Source organism: Ochlerotatus camptorhynchus, unplaced genomic scaffold, assembly GCF_037179485.1.
Source record: "Ochlerotatus camptorhynchus isolate MF236.1 unplaced genomic scaffold, CSIRO-AGI_Acam_v1.1 ptg000330l, whole genome shotgun sequence".
In the NCBI taxonomy this organism is placed as follows: Eukaryota; Metazoa; Arthropoda; class Insecta; order Diptera; family Culicidae; genus Ochlerotatus; species Ochlerotatus camptorhynchus.
The window spans coordinates 767,707-786,473 of NW_027040818.1; the positions used below are offsets into that span (position 1 = coordinate 767,707).

General features: G+C 41.5%; 1 protein-coding gene across 1 annotated transcript in view; it reads left to right on the forward strand.

Annotated features, from left to right (window-relative positions):
- The window catches only part of LOC135708530 (nose resistant to fluoxetine protein 6-like), a 32,531-nt gene extending 15,814 nt beyond the window's left edge, over positions 1–16,717 (forward strand). The window contains exons 7-13 of the mRNA XM_065230636.1: positions 15,173–15,341; positions 15,404–15,597; positions 15,706–15,856; positions 16,000–16,186; positions 16,256–16,398; positions 16,462–16,576; positions 16,641–16,717. Of these exons, the coding sequence (XP_065086708.1) occupies positions 15,173–15,341; positions 15,404–15,597; positions 15,706–15,856; positions 16,000–16,186; positions 16,256–16,398; positions 16,462–16,576; positions 16,641–16,717 (1,036 nt within the window). The remainder of the gene's footprint in view (positions 1–15,172; positions 15,342–15,403; positions 15,598–15,705; positions 15,857–15,999; positions 16,187–16,255; positions 16,399–16,461; positions 16,577–16,640) is intronic.
- Positions 16,718–18,767: the final 2,050 nt, after the last annotated feature.

Genomic DNA, 18,767 nt, shown 5'->3' on the forward strand with positions numbered 1-18,767 from the left:
CGCTTACTGCGCGCCAGTACTAAAACGCTGACGCTGTGCTAAATTTTAAAAAATTTCAAAATTGACGCAGCGTCATGTTGCTTTTTCTTCACATCAGCGTAATCAGAAGTGTATTTTTTGTATAATAGAAGTGTGTAAAAAGGGCCAACCCCAATTTCCAAACAAATTTCAGTGAAATTTTTCAATAAAATACAACTCAGTGTCAACATTTCAAAGGGGCGTAATTGCTTTTGTAAACAATGACTTTAGCCGTCAATTGCTCGCAAATGAAATCTTACCTCTCCAAAGTTACAATGCTAGCTGGTAGAGGAAACATTCCTCTACCTGTTGGTGTTATTATTTTTAATGAGTGAGCGAGAAATCGGCGGCTAAAGCCATTGTTTACACATGCAATTACGCCCCTTTGAAATGTTGGCACTGAACTAGTGAAATAGCTTTGTTGACAATTTAAACTATTGCAATGTTTTATATATCCTTTAACAATATTGTGTCAATACATGTTTGGCCAACACATTACGGTTAGCGTATGCAGATCAGGGAATCAAGAAAATGCTATCTTCCGATGCTTACCGACGATAAAAATACTAGCTAACGGAATCATGATCAGTGTACAGTAAGATCATGGATTATCATTTGTGTTACAATCATGATCAGCAACAAAAATGAAAATCTACTGATATGATAACAATCACTTTGTAATGTATCTCAAAATCTAGGAACTTGCTGTCTTCGGAAAAGTTGTTCTAGATGTCAAATACCCTACAATACGGATATTTTTGGAATCGGGATGACACATATATTTTGAAAATCAATGTAGGTCGCTATTTTGAAATCCGTCATCTCGGCCGTTGGTTTCGGAAAAAAAAAACTTTCAAATATCCTACAATATGGGTATTTCTGGAACTGGAATAATGCATAGATGTTGAAAATCGATGTCAACCGCCATTTTGGAATCCAATTTGGCGGCCTTGGATTTAGATAGAACTGACAAATAAACTATTCAACATGGCGGCCGACATCAATTTTTGACATCTACACGTCATCCCGTTTTCTAAAATGCCCACATTGTAGGGAAAAGTTGTTTCTAAAATCAATAGCCGCCATCTTGGATTCCCAAATAGCGGCAGAATTTTCTACATCTGCATGCCATCCCTGTTCCGAAAATACCCACATTGCAGGGTAATCTTTGATTTTCAAATGGTGGCGGACATCAATTTTCGACACTTTTTCTTAAATCGATGGCTACCATCTTGGATTTCATAATGGCGGAAAACATCGATTTTCGATCTCTATACGTCATCCTCATTCCGAAAATTCACATATTATAGGGTAGTTGATTAGCCTTGTCTTAAATGGGGAGTTTTCAGTGACGACAGCTGATGATGATGATCTGAGATTATCGCTATTTCATATGATCATGATCTGTTACACAAATGATAATCGCATTATCGTTTCCAGAACTGTCCATTGTGATTATGGATTTGTACTAATCATGAGTGTAACCAAAATGAGAATGCCATTATCTTTATCTGAATCTTTCATTTTGATTCCCTGATGCAGATCGTGCCGCATTGTTGCCTCTCTGAAGGGCCGCAGAGTTAAAACATCTCAGAGGATCAACTACTATAATGTACGCCATTCACCAGATTCACTGACGTTCCCGTCACCATCAACACGATCTACGAAGCATGGCGGGCAGTAATCATTCGCAGAATTCCTCTTTACAAAGTTGTGCAAAATGACACAAGCTTTCACAATTTTGTTAACCGAGCCTGGAAGCATAACTAACGTGTTCTTCAAAATCCTCCACCTCGCCACTAGAATTCCAAAGCTGTTTTCGATGGTCCTCCTGGCTCTGCACAGTCGTTGATTGAAGTTGTCTTAAATTGGAGATAGGTCAACACCTGGATATGACCGGAGCAAGTTATTCTTAAGAGGAAATGCTGCATCCCCAACAATGAAATACGGCATCACTTCATTTGAGCCTGGTAACTTGCCCGGTGCTGGCAAATCCAACTCGCCATTCACCAATCGCCTCCCAAATTCAGAATGTTCGGACTTTTTTTTTTAAATACTAGGGGAAATGACGGCTTCGGCATGACAGACTATTTTCGGCAACCCAAATTGAAACACTATTTTCACTGGATTTTCTTACGAAAATACTTCGCTAAATGCATGCAAACGATTCTTTATGCTTTCAGCTTCAATTTGACTATATTTTTACCACTGAGAAAAAGCAATCTGGCAGGGTTTTCTTGAAATGAACACACGCTCTACAAATTGTAGCTGATTTCGAGTTGCCGATAATAGAACAGCAGATTTACATGCAGTTCAAATGGAACGGTTGCCGAAGAAAAACTGGTTGCCGACAATACTCGCTCTCACTAAAGAAGATTGGAGCTTTGTAAAAGCGTTTCAAAACAGTTTTTGACAGTTCTTTCGACTGAAATTGTTAGAGCAGCTGGCAGCAAAAGATTGTAAACAAACCAATACTGCATATGTGTGCGTTCTGTGGTAACGGTGTAGATAAGTCGTGATTTCGACCATGCAGAATAATCCCCGAAAGAGTAGGAGATAAAGTGAGAGAGGGACGAACATATGATCAGGACAAGTTGGTCAGGTCTGAGATGTGTATATAATGGGTAGCAGAAATATATATGAGTTAAATCGTTTGTGATTATCAACCGAACGAGCTGTTTGATTTATAGATAGTATCTCTACCCGAAGAAGGCCAAGTTAAAACAGTGGAGACGAGGATGGAATAGGAATCTTTCAACGCGTGTAAAAAGTGAAATTTAGTGAAAACTTAGTGAAGATTATCGTAGTGGCAGTATTTACCCGGATAAACGAATTATCAACGGGGAAATTTGTGAAAGCCCACATTTTTATCATCGGGTGGTAGACATTTTATTCGAGCAAGAGTAAGAATTTTTTTTTGTTATCAGAAGAATAACGTTGAGCTCTATTGTTCTGCTAGTGGCGTGGTTTTCATACCTTTTTGTAGACATTTTTGCTAGTTTTGCTATAAAAATCAGTGATTTTCCTCACTCAGTGATTGTTAAAATTTTGGACCGAGTCAAATTGTATCTAGCCAACAAAGAGAAAATCCTTATGCAGCGTATTTTTATCAGCAACGCCATTTTGTGAAAAGAAATTCGCAGTTGGCTGTTTCGTGACGCTGATTCTTTTATTCTGTTCACCCGGTTTTCATATCATTTTAATTTAGTTTATCTTCGTTTTGTGCCATCAGGAATAGTGAGGCGTGATATTTGCGGCATCCGTGGAAGTCATTGTGAAAACGTACATTAAGTGAGAAGAGAGAAAAAGAGCATTAGAAGGAAAATTGTTCAGTGAAAACCTCAATTGGATTTAGTTACGACATCGTACGTTGACCTTTACAGTACGTTATTGCTATTGTAGTGGTGGCGTATTTGCTACTGCTGTTGGTTCTGCTGCTGTTGCTGTTAGCTGCTGTGGTGGTGAGAACATCGCTGCTGCTGCTATCAATAATCATCGGAGGAAACGTTGTTGTTGCTGCTACTGGTGAGTTCGGTGCTGTCATCGCCTGTTGTTCAAGATGCCATTGTCCACCAGTACCGAGCCTTTGTTGCCGGGAACCATTCCTTTTGCTCAATATTTGGAGCAACCAGTGATGGAATTCTTACCAAAATATCATTTTCGCTTGCGATACGTTTTCTCTTGGGAACTTTCCCTCACTAGTTTCACACTCCAATATTTCCTGAGCGAACTTTCTGGGATGAGAGAATGAGATATCGCGAACTTTTTTAACTCGAATCACCAACGTGAGGATACGAAAAATATCAGATCATTTTTTCTCTCTATCTCTTTACACCACATTCGTTCTTGAAAATTGCACTGCACATTTCACAAAGGAAAGATTATAGACAGAAAGCTATCCCGAGTAAATCAATACAATCTCTAAAGACTGATAAGTCTGGTACCTGGCTGTCTACTGGCGCCTGTTGTTTAAAGTAGCCGTTATCAGGATGATGTGAACAGTTTTGTGCAACTGATTGATTGGTGCATTGGTTTCTGGCAAAAAAAATGAATGAATCAGCACAAGTGTCAACGCGACATTAACGAGGAACGGGGAGGGTAGTGTAAGATTTTGTGACTAGCAATTTTTATATTAAAACCGTTCCTCAGGATAGGGGGTTGCGGAAGGAGGAGCGCCTAATGTATTCTCATTTTCACGAAATACAGTTAATGCATGGCTCCTCTCATCACTAGTGTTCGTAATATCGTTCCTGTAAGCTCTTATGCAATAATTATATGCAGGGGGATGGTTGGGAATATAGGTGGTGGTGAACTTTTTCACTGTGCTGCTGTAAATTCTCAAAATCATTTGAACATTTTTGATGAAAATGAGAAAAGTAGCTATTCGCTATCAAAGGGGACCTCCTCCGAATGGGTGATATCAGTAGCTTAGTCATTTGACGAAGGCATGGATCATTCTCATTTGAGAAACGCTATATATCATTCGATTGAGTGTAACCTACACACATTCCTCGTCGAACGTTCGACAGAGCAAGTTTGCTTACGCTACTCTCCCGCCGCCGCAAAAGTGTTTTTCGGAAAAAAGTGGATTTTTTTTCTCTCCCCGATCGGAGTTTTTTTTTACACCTTCAGGTGTGCAGTGCCACAGGCGGACATAAACGTTCCCCGGAGGAAGCAACCATCTCAGCCGAGTCTGAAGATTGGATTGTCCAACGGTAAAACTATCAACCACCACCTAGACATCGCATCATACGGCATCAAAAGGTCATCACCCGTATACACCGTACAACGAAGCAGCAGAACTGCAGATACGGTCTATACAGACCAGACGGTGCCCTTTGTGCTAAGCCACGTGCTGCAACAATAGAGCGATCATCTCTGCTTCATCGCACAGTGGAGTTTGTAAACGCGCCATCCCGGCATATAGAGATAAGTTAATTTTTTTTTCTCAGCCTAATTCTTTTTTTTTTTTTGTAAATAATTTTTTTTTTGTTTTGTTTTTGATTTGCTAATATTAAGTAATCCCCCTGCAGCGTTGAATTTCCTTTCTTACAAATTATTATTTTTATTATTATTCATTATCTTATTTAGTTTTTTTTGCACATATTTTATTTTATTTTTATTTTTTTTAACACTGAGCAATTCACTCACAGTGTTGACTTCCTTTTCTTGTTGTTTCCTTTCCAATTTCAATCCATATATTTGAAATTTGTGGAAAATATAAACATTTAATAACTAAGATTGCAACCAATTCCGTTGCGGTGGTATCTTAAGTCACCGCAATGGATGATACAAATAAAGGCGGGGGTCTGTCGCTTGACATCTCTGATGATGAGTCAATAAAGTCTCCCTCATTTGAAAAGCTTGATAGCTCTGAGGAAATGGATACCCTCGAAGAGCACCTTGATCAAACCACCAGCAAGAACACTGGAGCCTATCCAAAAGTGAAATCTCTACCACAGCCCCCTTCTCCTCCATCGCCGCCTTGTCCACCATCGCCGCCTTGTCCTTATGTGCCCCCTACTCCACTCCTTCCCCCGAAAATATCAGCGACCCCCCGCCACAAGGCTTACCCTGATGACTCGAAAGGTCCGTGGGTTGTTTTCTTCCGGCCCAAACAAAAACCTTTGAATATTTCTCGGATTTCGAAGGATCTGACAAAACATTTTTCGGCCGTAACCGATATCTTTAAGGTGACGCCAAACAAACTGCGCGTTACCGTTGATAACCTGAAACAGGCAAACCGAATTGTTGCCTGTGAGCTTTTTTCGATCGAATATCGAGTCTACGTCCCCAGTTGTGACGTAGAAATTGAAGGAGTGGTCACCGATTCGAGTCTGACTTGTGAGGATTTCCTGCAAGTCGAATCTTTCGGCATTTTCAAAAACCGTGCCCTTCCGAAAGTCAAGATACTGGACTGCATTCAACTGCAGTCAGTGTCGCACATAGGCACAAACAAAAAGTATACCCTCTCAGATTCGTTTCGTGTGACCTTTTCAGGATCGGCATTACCTGACTACGTCACAATTGGGAAGGTTCGACTACCTGTACGCTTGTTTGTACCGAGGGTAATGAATTGCTTGAAATGCAAACAACTAGGTCACACCGCGGACTTTTGTTCCAACAAACCGCGGTGCGATCAATGTGGGGAGGAGCATACGGAGGGTCCTTGTCATGCTACACCAATATGCGTTTACTGTAAGGATGCTCCGCATGCTCTGAGTGATTGCCCGAAGTACAAACAGCAGGGAGAAAAACTAAAGCGGTCCTTGCAAGCTCGCTCTAAGCGCTCGTTAGCAGAAATTTTGAAAACGACCGCTTCATCTTCCCAAACCACCCCAAAAAGCAACAACACATTCCACCTCCTGCCAGATGATGATCAGGGCTCTGACTCAGAGGTTGGTGAGACTAGTCCTTTTGTCTTTAACGGCAACACGAGGAAGCGGTCCAAAACAAACGTCACCCAAAAACCTCGTAAGGCCTCTCGTACGGACTCTCAACCTACCTTGACAAATTTAAGAGGTAGCGGAAATGTAGCAAAACCCCCACCACCGGGATTTCAAGTTTGTAATTTTAACAAAGACTTTCCGCCACTTCCGGGATCATCTAAAACCCCAGATATCCCAGTTTTTCAGCCAGAAAATCAGCTAAATAACCAGCAAGAACATGATGCCATGTTCACGTTTTCTGGAATTGTGGAGAGCATCTTCAATATATTCAACGTCTCTGACTCAACTAGGAACATTATTAATTTAGTGCTTCCATTTGTGAAAACTCTTTTGAAGCAACTAGCTTCTAGGTGGTCCTTCCTTGCATCGATCATATCTTTTGATGGATAATTTTCCGAATGAGGTCGGAGATATGATCTCTCTTCTTCAGTGGAACTGCAGAAGTCTTATACCGAAACTTGACGCATTCAAATTTTTAGTTCACAACTCACTTTGTGACGCATTTGCTCTTTGTGAAACATGGCTTTCTTCAGACACCGATCTCCCTTTCCACGATTTTAACATTATTCGCCTTGATCGAGCAGATTCGTATGGAGGGGTGCTTCTAGGGATTAATAAGCTCCATTCCTTTTATAGAATCGATCTGCCTTCCGTGACAGGCATTGAAGTTGTCGCGTGTCAGGTAAATATTCGAGGTAAAAGCCTCAGTATTGCCTCAGTATATTTTCCTCCGAGAACTGCGATTTCTCGCCAAGGTCTCTCAGATATCTGCTCAGTTTTATCTGAGCCTCGGTTGATCTTAGGAGATTTTAACTCTCACGGTACAGGCTGGGGGGAACTGTACGACGACAACCGCTCAACCTTGATATACGACATGTGCGACATCTTCAAAATGACAATTCTGAACACCGGGGAAGCAACACGAGTAGCCAAACCTCCAGCAAGAGTAAGCAGATTAGACCTCTCACTTTGTTCGAGTTCACTAGCGTTGGATTGCTCGTGGAAAGTAATCCAAGATCCCTACGGTAGTGATCATTTGCCAATCAAAATTTCTATTACCAATGGTTCATCTTCCACTCGCTCGGTTGACATCGCGTACGACCTCACGAAAAACATCGACTGGAAAAAATTTGCGGCCACGGTTCTCGGTGGTATTGAATCGGTTGAGATACTCCCTCCGCTGGATGAGTACTCCTTTTTATCGCGACTTATCGTTGACTGCGCTCTTCAAGCACAGACGAAACGCGTTCCGGGTGTTTCCATTCGCAGACGACCTCTCACTCCGTGGTGGGATAAGGATTGCACCAACGCGAACAGCGAGAAGTCCGCCGCGTATAAACGCTTCCGCAAACACGGTAAGGTCGGGGATTTCGAGCGGTACACCGACCTCGAGAAAACTTTCAAGGGCTTGATTAAAGCCAAGAAACGCGGTTACTGGCGTCGGTTCGTCGATGGTTTGTCGCGAGAGACTTCCATGAGAACACTCTGGAATGTCGGCAGGAGAATGCGAAACGCGTCATCACTGGTCAACGAAGACAAGGAGTACTCAGACAGTTGGATATTCAGCTTCGCGCGGAAAGTTTGCCCGGATTCGGTGCCGGTTCAAACCAACGTTCGTGATCGTCCGTCGGGTAATAACGAAATAGATTCTCCGTTTTCGATGGTGGAATTCTCACTTGCTCTCCTCTCATGTAACAACTCAGCTCCAGGAATGGATAGAATCAAGTTTAACTTGCTCAAAAATCTCCCAGACGTCGCGAAGAGACGCTTGTTGAACTTATTCAATCAATTTCTGGAGCACAACATTGTTCCGGATGATTGGAGGCAAGTAAGAGTTATCGCCATTCGAAAACCCGGTAAACCCGCGTCGGATTATAACTCGTACCGTCCCATCGCGATGCTGTCCTGTATACGGAAATTGTTGGAGAAAATGATTCTTTTTCGTCTAGACAAATGGGTCGAGTCGAATGGTTTACTTTCAGATACGCAATTTGGATTTCGGAGAGGCAAAGGAACGAGCGACTGTCTTGCGTTGCTTTCAACTGAAATTCAACTGGCCTATGCGCAAAAACAGCAAATGGGTTCAGTTTTCTTGGACATTAAGGGGGCTTTTGATTCTGTTTGTATCGATGTCCTTTCGGATAAACTCCACGATAGTGGGCTTTCACCAATTATGAACAACTATTTGAGCAACTTGTTGTCTGAGAAATATATGAGCTTTTCTCATGGAAACTCGACAACTTCACGAATTAGTTACATGGGTCTCCCCCAGGGTTCATGTTTAAGCCCCCTTCTTTATAATTTCTATGTAAAAGACATTGATGGTTGTCTTGATGAAAATTGCTCGCTAAGGCAGCTTGCAGATGACGGGGTTGTGTCTGTTATAGGGCCAAGTGCACCGGACCTGCAAGGACCATTGCAAGATACCTTAGACAATTTGTCTACTTGGGCTATGAAGCTGGGTATCGAATTCTCTCCGGAGAAAACTGAGTTGGTTGTTTTTTCTAGGAAGCACCATCCTGCACAGTTACAGCTTCAGCTAATGGGTAAAACAATCACTCAAAGTATTTCTTTTAAGTATTTAGGTGTCTGGTTCGATTCCAAATGCACATGGGGAAAACATATTGCGTATCTGAAACAAAAATGCCAGCAAAGAATTAATTTTCTTCGTACAATTACTGGAACTTGGTGGGGAGCACACCCGGAAGATCTGATCAGGTTGTATCGAACAACCATCTTGTCGGTCCTAGAGTACGGTAGCTTCTGCTTTCAATCCGCGGCAAAAACACACATCCTGAAGCTACAACGGGTTCAATACCGTTGCCTCCGAATCGCGCTTGGCTGTATGCACTCGACGCATACGATGAGCCTCGAAGTACTCGCGGGTGTTCTCCCACTGACAGATCGTTTCGCGGAACTGTCCTTCCGGTTTCTTATCCGTTGTGAAGTAATGAACCCATTGATAATAGAAAACTTTGAGAAGCTGCTCGACAGAAATCCTCAAACAAGATTCATGAGTTTGTACTATGAGTACATGACGCTGGAGGTTGGTCCTTCTTCATTAATCTCCAATCGTGATTGCTTTCAAGCCTTCTATAGTTCCTCTGTAAATTTTGATCTGACCATGATGCAAGAAATCCATGGAATACCAGATCACCATCGGTCGATGGTTGTTCCCTCAATTTTCGCAATCAAGTACCACCATGTAAGTAACGATAAAAGATTTTTCACAGATGGGTCAACCATAAATGCTTCCACTGGATTTGGTGTATTTAATCAATTTCATAGCGCCTCTTATAAACTGCAGAAACCATGCTCAGTATACGTTGCGGAACTCGCAGCTATATTTTACGCAGTAGAGCGAATCGCCTCACTACCGTCTGACCATTATTTTATTTTTACGGATAGTCTTAGCTCATTGGAGGCTATTCGTTCAATGAGGCCGATGAAGCACTCCTCGTATTTCCTGCCTGAAATACGATCTAAACTGAGTGCTTTATCTAACTGCTCCTATACTATCACCTTAGCTTGGGTCCCATCTCATTGCTCAATTCCGGGTAATGAGAAAGCGGACTCATTGGCTAAGGTGGGCGCTATGGAAGGCGATATTTTTGAGCGACAAATCGCCTTCAACGAATTTTTCTCCATTGCTCGTCAGCAAGTCCTCATCAGTTGGCAACAAAAATGGAATGATGGTGAATTGGGAAGATGGTTACATTCTATTCTCCCTCAGGTGTCGAACAAGCCATGGTTCAAAGGGTTGGACATGAGCCGCGACTTTATACGCGTTATATCAAGGCTTATGTCCAATCACTGCTCGTTAGACTCGCACTTCTATCGAATTGGGCTCTCAGGCAGCAATTTATGTGCGTGTGGCAGTGGTTATCACGATATCGAGCATGTTGTTTGGTCGTGTACCTTACACCGTGTTGCCAGATCTGAGTTATCCACATCCCTCAGGGCCCGAGGAAAACAACCCGCGATACCCGTTAGAGATGTCTTGGCGAGCCGAGACCTTGACTATTTGAATTTAATTTATGTGTTTTTAAAACGGATAGATTTGAGGATTTAGAAGTTAGTGTCATCTTGTGTTCTCCCAAGTTGTTAGCTACCCATCGGTGTACCCCCATGTTTGTCTTTTTCATCAGAGTGTCGCCTAGTTCGAGATCAAGAGCACATTGCTCTCCAAACCTTGTGTTCACAATCCCTACCCTGCCATCCATTTGTTACAATTTGTTACCCCTAACCTCGAGATAGCCGCGAGTAATCGGCCTCCGCTTTACTAACGTTAGTTTTAAGTAATTTTGTTATTTAAACAATGAATATCGGCTCCGCAAAGCTACAGCAAATGAGCCTGGAAAAATAAACGAATTATAAAAAAAAAAAAAAAAAAACCTACACACAAACGGAGCTCTGGTCGACATTCCGGCGAAAAAGCTAAGCCAACCCGACACCAACCTGACTTCTATCAAACCCCAACCCGATGTTGACCCGACATTGACCCGACATAAACCCAAAATTGACCCGACATTAACACGACATTGGGTCGACATCGACCTTAAATTAGCCTTACATTGATCCGACATCGGGTCGACTTGTCTGTTCGGGACCATTTTTCTGGATTTCTTCCGTACTCCACTGTCGTATATCAAATGATATTGAGTGACTCAATTGACAGTGACAATGAGCTTCGAATGAGAAAGGGGCTCTTCAAATTATGGTCATGTGAGAATTCGTTTACACAGAATTGATTGAATGGTTGTAGTGGTTCATCTTCAATCGAATGATATGAAAATTTACAGCACTGGTTACAAGTATCTACTATTAGCTGGTTGCATTGAGAACTAAAACTATAAATAAATCCGGAAAACTTTGAGATTAGGGCGTAATTTCTTTTGTAAACACACACTTAATTCGCCGATTTCTCGTGAATTAAAGTTCAATCTAAAAAACTAACAACACAGACAGGTAGAGGAATGATTCATTTGGTATAGTATAGTTCGCTAGATTGTGCTTTGATTCGTGAGAAATCGCTGAATGACGTGTTTGTTTACAAAAGCAATTACGCCCAAATCTCAAAGTTCTCTGGAAATGGTATTTAATGTGAAGGATGCGAAAAATATCGGAGAACGAGAAGAAAACAAACAGACACTCTCGCGTGATCATCGCCTACCTTTACTCGCTGGAAAAAAAGAACAAAGCTGAGGGGATATTTGGTTGGTTCGAATCACGAGTACGTGTGAAATGATGTGAGATGGAGAGACGAAAGATCTTTCGCGATACGAAATGAAAATTTCTCTCGCTCTACGCTTTCATGAACTTTTTATAATCTCTCGTTCGCGAACTTTTTGTGAGAAGTTCCTTTGGGATTTATCTCTGCAATGAGCTGTGATAGAACTTTTTTTGAAAATGATTTTTCCAACACTGGGAGCAACTTGAATGGATGTTTGATCATAACAAATTTGCCCCGGATGATTATAAATCATCCTTCTTAGCTGTTTGTGGCACTGAAGTTTTTTCTCGATTAAAACTGTTATTCCCCGGTCGCGATTTCAAAGACCTTACGTACAAAGAAATCACGGAAAACCTGAAAAAACATTACGACAAAGTAGATTCAGACGTGATCCATAGCTACAAGTTTTGGACGCGCAGGCAGGGCCAACATGAAAAAGCAGTAGATTTCGTACTTGATGTGAAAACTTTAGCTGAGCAATGTGACTTTGGTACATTTAAAGACAGAGCAATTAGAGATGTGCTTGTTATAGGGACTTATGACCGTCAAATGCAGAATCGCCTATTCGACGAAGAAGACCTCACAGCTAGCAAGGCCGAGAGAATAATAGTAAACAAAGAAATAGCGTCGGACAGAACCAATACGCTGAAAAGGGACGATGAACCACGACTAGGCGTCATAGCAAGGCTTGGTCGTAGATCACCTATTAGATTAGATCAAGTCGAGGATCGGGTTACAGAGGAAGGAGTAGAAGCGATAGTAGGAATCGTTTTGTTCGGTTTAGAAATGAAGGTTACAATAGATATGATCGCAGATATGACAGCAGAGATAATAACAGTCCAGGGAAAATAGCATATTTTTGCTCTCATTGCAAGAAGAGAGGACACACAAAAAAGTATTGTTTTCGTCTTAAAGACAAAAACCCACGTGAAAGTAAACCAAATGTAAATTTTGTTGGCTCTCCCAAGCCTAGTACTTCAGACTCTTCTGGGCTTTTCAAGCGACTAAAGACTGATTTAGAGGACAATTCTGATGAAGAGGATTTTGCATGCTTGATGATTTCTTCAATCAATAAGATAAATGAACCCTGTTATGTTGACGCACAAATTGAACGTTGATCCCTTACTATGGAAGTGGATTGCGGTTCAGCGGAAAGTGTTATTTCAGAAGAACTTTTCCTAAGAAAATTTAAAGATTTAAGCCTGGAGGTGTGCAACAAAAGGTTGGTGGTTATTGATGGCAAAAGGTTACAGGTTTTGGGAAAGGCGAATGTTTTTGTGCAGCTGAACGGATTAAACCAACGTCTTCCTTTGATTGTTTTACGATGCAATAACAAATTCGTGCCTCTGATTGGAAGAAGCTGGCTGGACATATTTTTTGGAGACTGGAAATGAGCATTCAATCAACAAACACTGGCTACAACTTGCATCAACTCGCTGCAGGAAGAGGAGATAGTAAACGACGTAAAGCGTAAGTTTCCTTCGGTTTTTGATAAAGATTTGTCTCGTCCAATCAAAGGTTATGTTGGTGATTTGGTTTTAAAAGATCATAAACCTATGTTTAGGAAAGCATACGATGTTCCTTTAAGGCTGAAACAGAAAGTCTTAGATTGTTTAGATAATTTGGAGAACGATGGAATTATTGAACCAATTGAAGCCAGCGAATGGGCCTCACCTGTAGTTGCGGTGGTCAAGAAAGACCAGAGTATTCGTCTTGTTATTGACTGTAAAGTCACAATAAACAAAGTCATTGTCACGAATTCTTACCCTTTGCCGCTGATTCAAGACATTTTTACCACCCTTAGTGGTTCAAAAGTTTTTTGTTCGCTAGATTTAGTTGGTGCTTACACCCAACTCTTGTTATCAGAGCGTTCCAAGAAGTTTATGGTGATAAACACCATTAAGGGTTTATATCTTTACAAACGTGCAGCTATTTTTCAAAAAGTAATGGACCAAGTGCTCCAAGGTTTGGAAAACGTTCTTTGCTACTTGGATGACGTATCCACAGAGCGCCGGACGTATTTAAGCGCTTTGTCGCTTTGCCTTCCTTGGAGAGAGCGTTACACCGGCACCACCAGCGCAATCCAGCACCAGTAATAACAACATTGTGCCGAATCACATGAATCAGACCAACATGACCGACGTTACCACGAGACCGACTAAAAGGAGAAGAGAAGACGATGAGGAAGATTGTGCGAGTGTTTCCAGCTCGGGTTCAGAATCTGAGTTTTACGGTTTTGCGGCTGATTCGTTTATTTTTGGTAATGAACAAGCTCTCGAAGTAGCTGCACAAGTAGAAAAAGACTCGTTTCGAAGGTCGCGAAGGAGGTTAAAGAAGAAACGCAAGGAAGATTATTGGTATTACTGATCATTGTATTGGAGTTTGTGATTTAATTTTGAATTATCGTTCATTCTAAATTTGTTGCATGCTGAGTTGAATTTGCTATCGAATGAATTTGGCTAAATGATTTTTTTGTTTTAATGGGATGAGGAGTTGTGGTAACGGTGTAGATAAGTCGTGATTTCGACCATGCAGAATAATCCCCGAAAGAGTAGGAGATAAAGTGAGAGAGGGACGAACATATGATCAGGACAAGTTGGTCAGGTCTGAGATGTGTATATAATGGGCAGGAGAAATATATATGAGTTAAATCGTTTGTGATTATCAACCGAACGAGTTGTTTGATTTATAGATAGTATCTCTACCCGAAGAAGGCCAAGTTAAAACACGTTCCATAGAGAAAAAAGGCTATAGAAAGAAGGTCGCTGCTTAGGTTGCCGAGAATACGTAAATTCCCCTAAATCTTCTACCAAAACAAATGATTAAAACGAGATTATGCTACTGTCAAAACGCAAAGCGTGACGCATGATTGTCCGTCAGAATGTTTAGTACATGACGGATGCGTTGACGCTGACGGTGACGGTGACGGTGACGGACTATTGTGGGTGGCCCGTGGGTGGGAGAGAACGCAATAAACTAATATGCGATAAGTAATAAGATTTCAAGCGAAGGAGAAGAATAAGATGTGGCCAAGCATTTATATTTGAGCTAAAATTCGGCTATTTTGAAAAAACTTCAAAATGGCGTTTTCGATATTTTTCAGCAATTCATAACTCGAACATTTCACTTACGTTTGAAATTACGTCTTAGACTAAATTTTAGGAAAAAGTTACTCCTTTTCTGATAAAATATACACGGTGAAAATTTCTTGAAACTTTGGGTAAGAAATCCAAAAATGTGTTTAAAATTTGAAAAACAAAATAAGGCTCCCTTCAATATTAATGGAATATTTTACATTTGAAAGCTTAAGAAAAATGCTTTTTTCTGTATTCTGTAGAAACACCAAAATGGCTTAAAAAGTTCAATGTGTTTAAGCCATTTTGTCGTTTCTAACGCCATTCCGTAAAACCGCTTAGATTATTTTTTACCCTTATTAAATTCACATGTTATTGTTTATTGGTCACATTCACAGATTAGTTCCACTCTACCTGTTCATGATCCTGCTAGACGCAACCTGGCTGTTCAAACTGCAGGACGGTCCTCTGTGGAAGAGAGTTTCCGAAACCGAAAGAACCTTCTGCCGGAACAACTGGTGGGCCAATTTACTATTTGTGAACAACTACTTCACCGTTGACGAACCGGTAAGTGACAACGGAAACGTATTTCAAATTGAAAGTTTTTCAGTTTCCCACCCTATTTGCAGTGTCTTCAGCAAAGTTGGTACCTCGCCACCGATTTCCAACTGTTCATCCTTGGCCTGCTCCTGCTGGTCTTCGTTCGGCGTTTCCCCAAACTGCTGCGGCCCACCCTCACCCTGGCCATCGTTCTGTCCTACGTGTCACCCGCCCTCGTGACGTATTTGAACCTCTTCGAGGGGGTGGTAATGATACGACCAGAGTAAATTGCTACTTTTCGATTATACATATTTGTCTTCGTCTTCCCCTGCTCTGTATATTGTTGCGACGTGCATTATGTCATTTCCATATTTGTTATTGTCCTCCACAGAGCGCTTAAATACGTCCTCTGGTACGACGAGAGCTACCGCAAAATGTACATCCCGACGCACACGAATTATGGCAGCTATTTGGCGGGATTGATTGCCGGTTTGACGTACCATAAACTGAAGCGAAGCGACTTCAATGTGCGACGACATAAAGTGAGTTTATCGAATTTCCCATATGGTGCACTGTCGACCAGCTGGAGCAAATCGCAGATAAGTTTGACGACATGTCCACAATCTTTCGCTCCGGCACTGTAACGCACAATGCATCACCATTCAACCGTTGTATCCATTTTCAGCCGTTCCTGATGGTGTGGTACTTGGCCCTGCCGATGGCCATTATGCTGCTGCTGTCCGCATTCATGTTTTACGCGTACGACTTTGAGAAGCCGGCCGTCTGGATAGCGCTTTATGCTGCCCTCTCCAAGAATCTGTGGGGGTTGATTTTCGGAGTGCTGTTCGTGGGGCTGGCATTCGGTGTGGGGTGTAAGTGTTGTTGATTACCATGTGTGTGCATACATATTCATTTTTCCGGTTTTTTATTCCTCGACAAAGGGTTCTTAAAGCGACTGCTCAGCAATCCCATGTTTAGGCCGCTCGGGAAAATTACCTACGCAGTTTATCTGTGCCATTTGTTCGTGATAAGGGCGACGTTTGGGAACATCCGGCAGCCAATCTATGTCAGCGATGTGAGAATTGTGAGCGGAAAGGTGGAATTTGACTTTGAGATTGTCGTTGATTCAAATCTTTCGATGTTTTAGCTGGTGGCGACTTCCTCGACGTTGGTTCTTTCCTACATAATGGGACTGTTGCTGTGCTTGGGAATAGAGATTCCTTTCTCGAATCTACAGAAACAACTGTTTGATAAGAAGCCGGGTTGGTTGTCCAATTGTTGATATTCGTGAACATGTGTATTTATCCTATCGAATTCCCTTTTCAGAAGCTTATTACGAGGAAAATGTTGATCTAGCAAAGAATGGTGTTCAGACTGTCACGGAAAGCAATGGAGCTCGATAGTAGGACCTAGTGCTATTGAGCTAAAGAGTGTATCAGTTTATTAATGTGATAGTTGCTTTGTACTTTTGAATTATTGTGTATTTTGTTCAAACAGTGTTGATAAAATTTTAAACAATAAGAGCAATAAGAGTTTTTTCACAGATGGGTCAACTATAAACGCTTCCACTGGATTTGGAGTATTCAACGAATTTCATAGCGCCTCATATCAACTGCAAAAACCCTGTTCCGTATACGTTGCGGAACTAGCAGCCATATTCTACGCGGTAGAGCAAATTGCCTCACTACCATCTGATCACTATTTTATTTTTACTGATAACCTTAGCTCGTTGGAGGCTATTCGATGAATGAGGCCGATGAAGCACTCCTCGTATTTCCTGACCGAAATCCGGGCAAAATTGAGTGCCTTATCTAACTGCTCCTATACTATCACCTTAGTTTGGGTCCCATCTCATTGCTCAATTCCGGGTAATGAGAAAGCGGACTCGCTAGCTAAGGTGGGCGCTATGGAAGGCGATATTTTTGATTGACAAATCGCCTTTGCAGAATTTTTCTCAATTACTCGCCAGCACGTCCTCACTAACTGGCAACAAAAATGGAATGAGAGTGATCTGGGAAGATGGTTACATTATATTCTCCCACAGGTATCGAACAAGCCATGGTTCAAAGGATTGGACATGAGCCGTGACTTTATACGTGTCATATCAAGGCTCATGTCCAATCACTACTCGTTAGACTCGCATTTCTTCCGAATCGGGCTCGCAGGCAGCAATTTGTGCGCTTGTGGTAGTGGCTATCACGATATCGACCACGTGCTTTGGTCATGCACCCTTCATTGCACACTGGGGACAAAATCGAAACAATGTGTTAAAATTCAATAACTTCAGTGCTCGCTGGAACAAGAGACTAAAAAATAGTCATTCTTATAGAAAAAAGTGTCAGGAATCGATTGGAGTGGGTTTCATCTTGAGCACGATAGGGTAAGTTGGGGTTTTCAAAGTTTTGCCCTAAAATCTCCTATTTTGCATGATTTGCATGCTGTATTTTTATAATTATTGCAAGTTTATGCACCCAGGTCCATGACTATAATGCACATCATTTTCGTTGTAATTGATGGTGTATGAGATGTTCTAGGTTCTCCAAGTTGCTTTGGAGTTTAGATTATTTGATCTACTGGCTCAACCATGAACTGCACGATGTCCTCAGCGACAAAACCTACGAAGACATGTTCATAAAGTTTCTGCGGATCGTTTTTGATTTATTTTGATTTATAATCAAGGTTCTCCAAATTGTCTTGAGCTCAGATCAAATGGTTTACCTGATCAACCATAACTGATACAAGGTGCTTAGCAACTAAACATCTCCAAACAACATCAATTTAAGGTGTATTAGAAGTTCTAGATTCTTCAAATTGTTCTAGAGGTCAGATTATTTGATCTACTGGATCAACTAAAATCTGCACGATGATCTCACCGACAAAACTTTCCAAAAACACGTTTATACAGTTTCTGCTGTTTGTTTATAGTTGATTTTGAGGTGTATAAGATACTCACGGTTCTCCAAATTGTCCTTGAGTTCAGATCAAATGCTTATCCAGGTTCACTGATTCAAAGCCCTTTGTATTAAAACATCTCCAAACAGGGTTAAACATATCATGCACATTATTTACGTTTGAATTCGATATGTTTAAGACGTTCTAGGTTCACCAAATTGTCCTCAAAACTTGTTAATTAGGCTACCACCTCGCATTTTAGTTTGACTACATTCACAGATCAGGGGGCCTCCATAAGCTCGGTCGGTAGAGCCTGCGACTATAAAGCAAACCATGCTGGAGGTGGCTGGGTTCGAATCCCGGTTGGTCTAGGATTTCAGATTGGAAAATGTTTCGACTTCCGTGGGCATAGTATATTATTGTACTTGCCACACAATATACACATGTAAAAATTGAACAGGCTTGGAAAGCTTTCAATTAACAACTGTGGAAGTGCATCTAGAGCACTAAGTTGAGAGCAGGCGTTAAGTTACAGTTTGGACGTAATAGCCAGAGAAGATC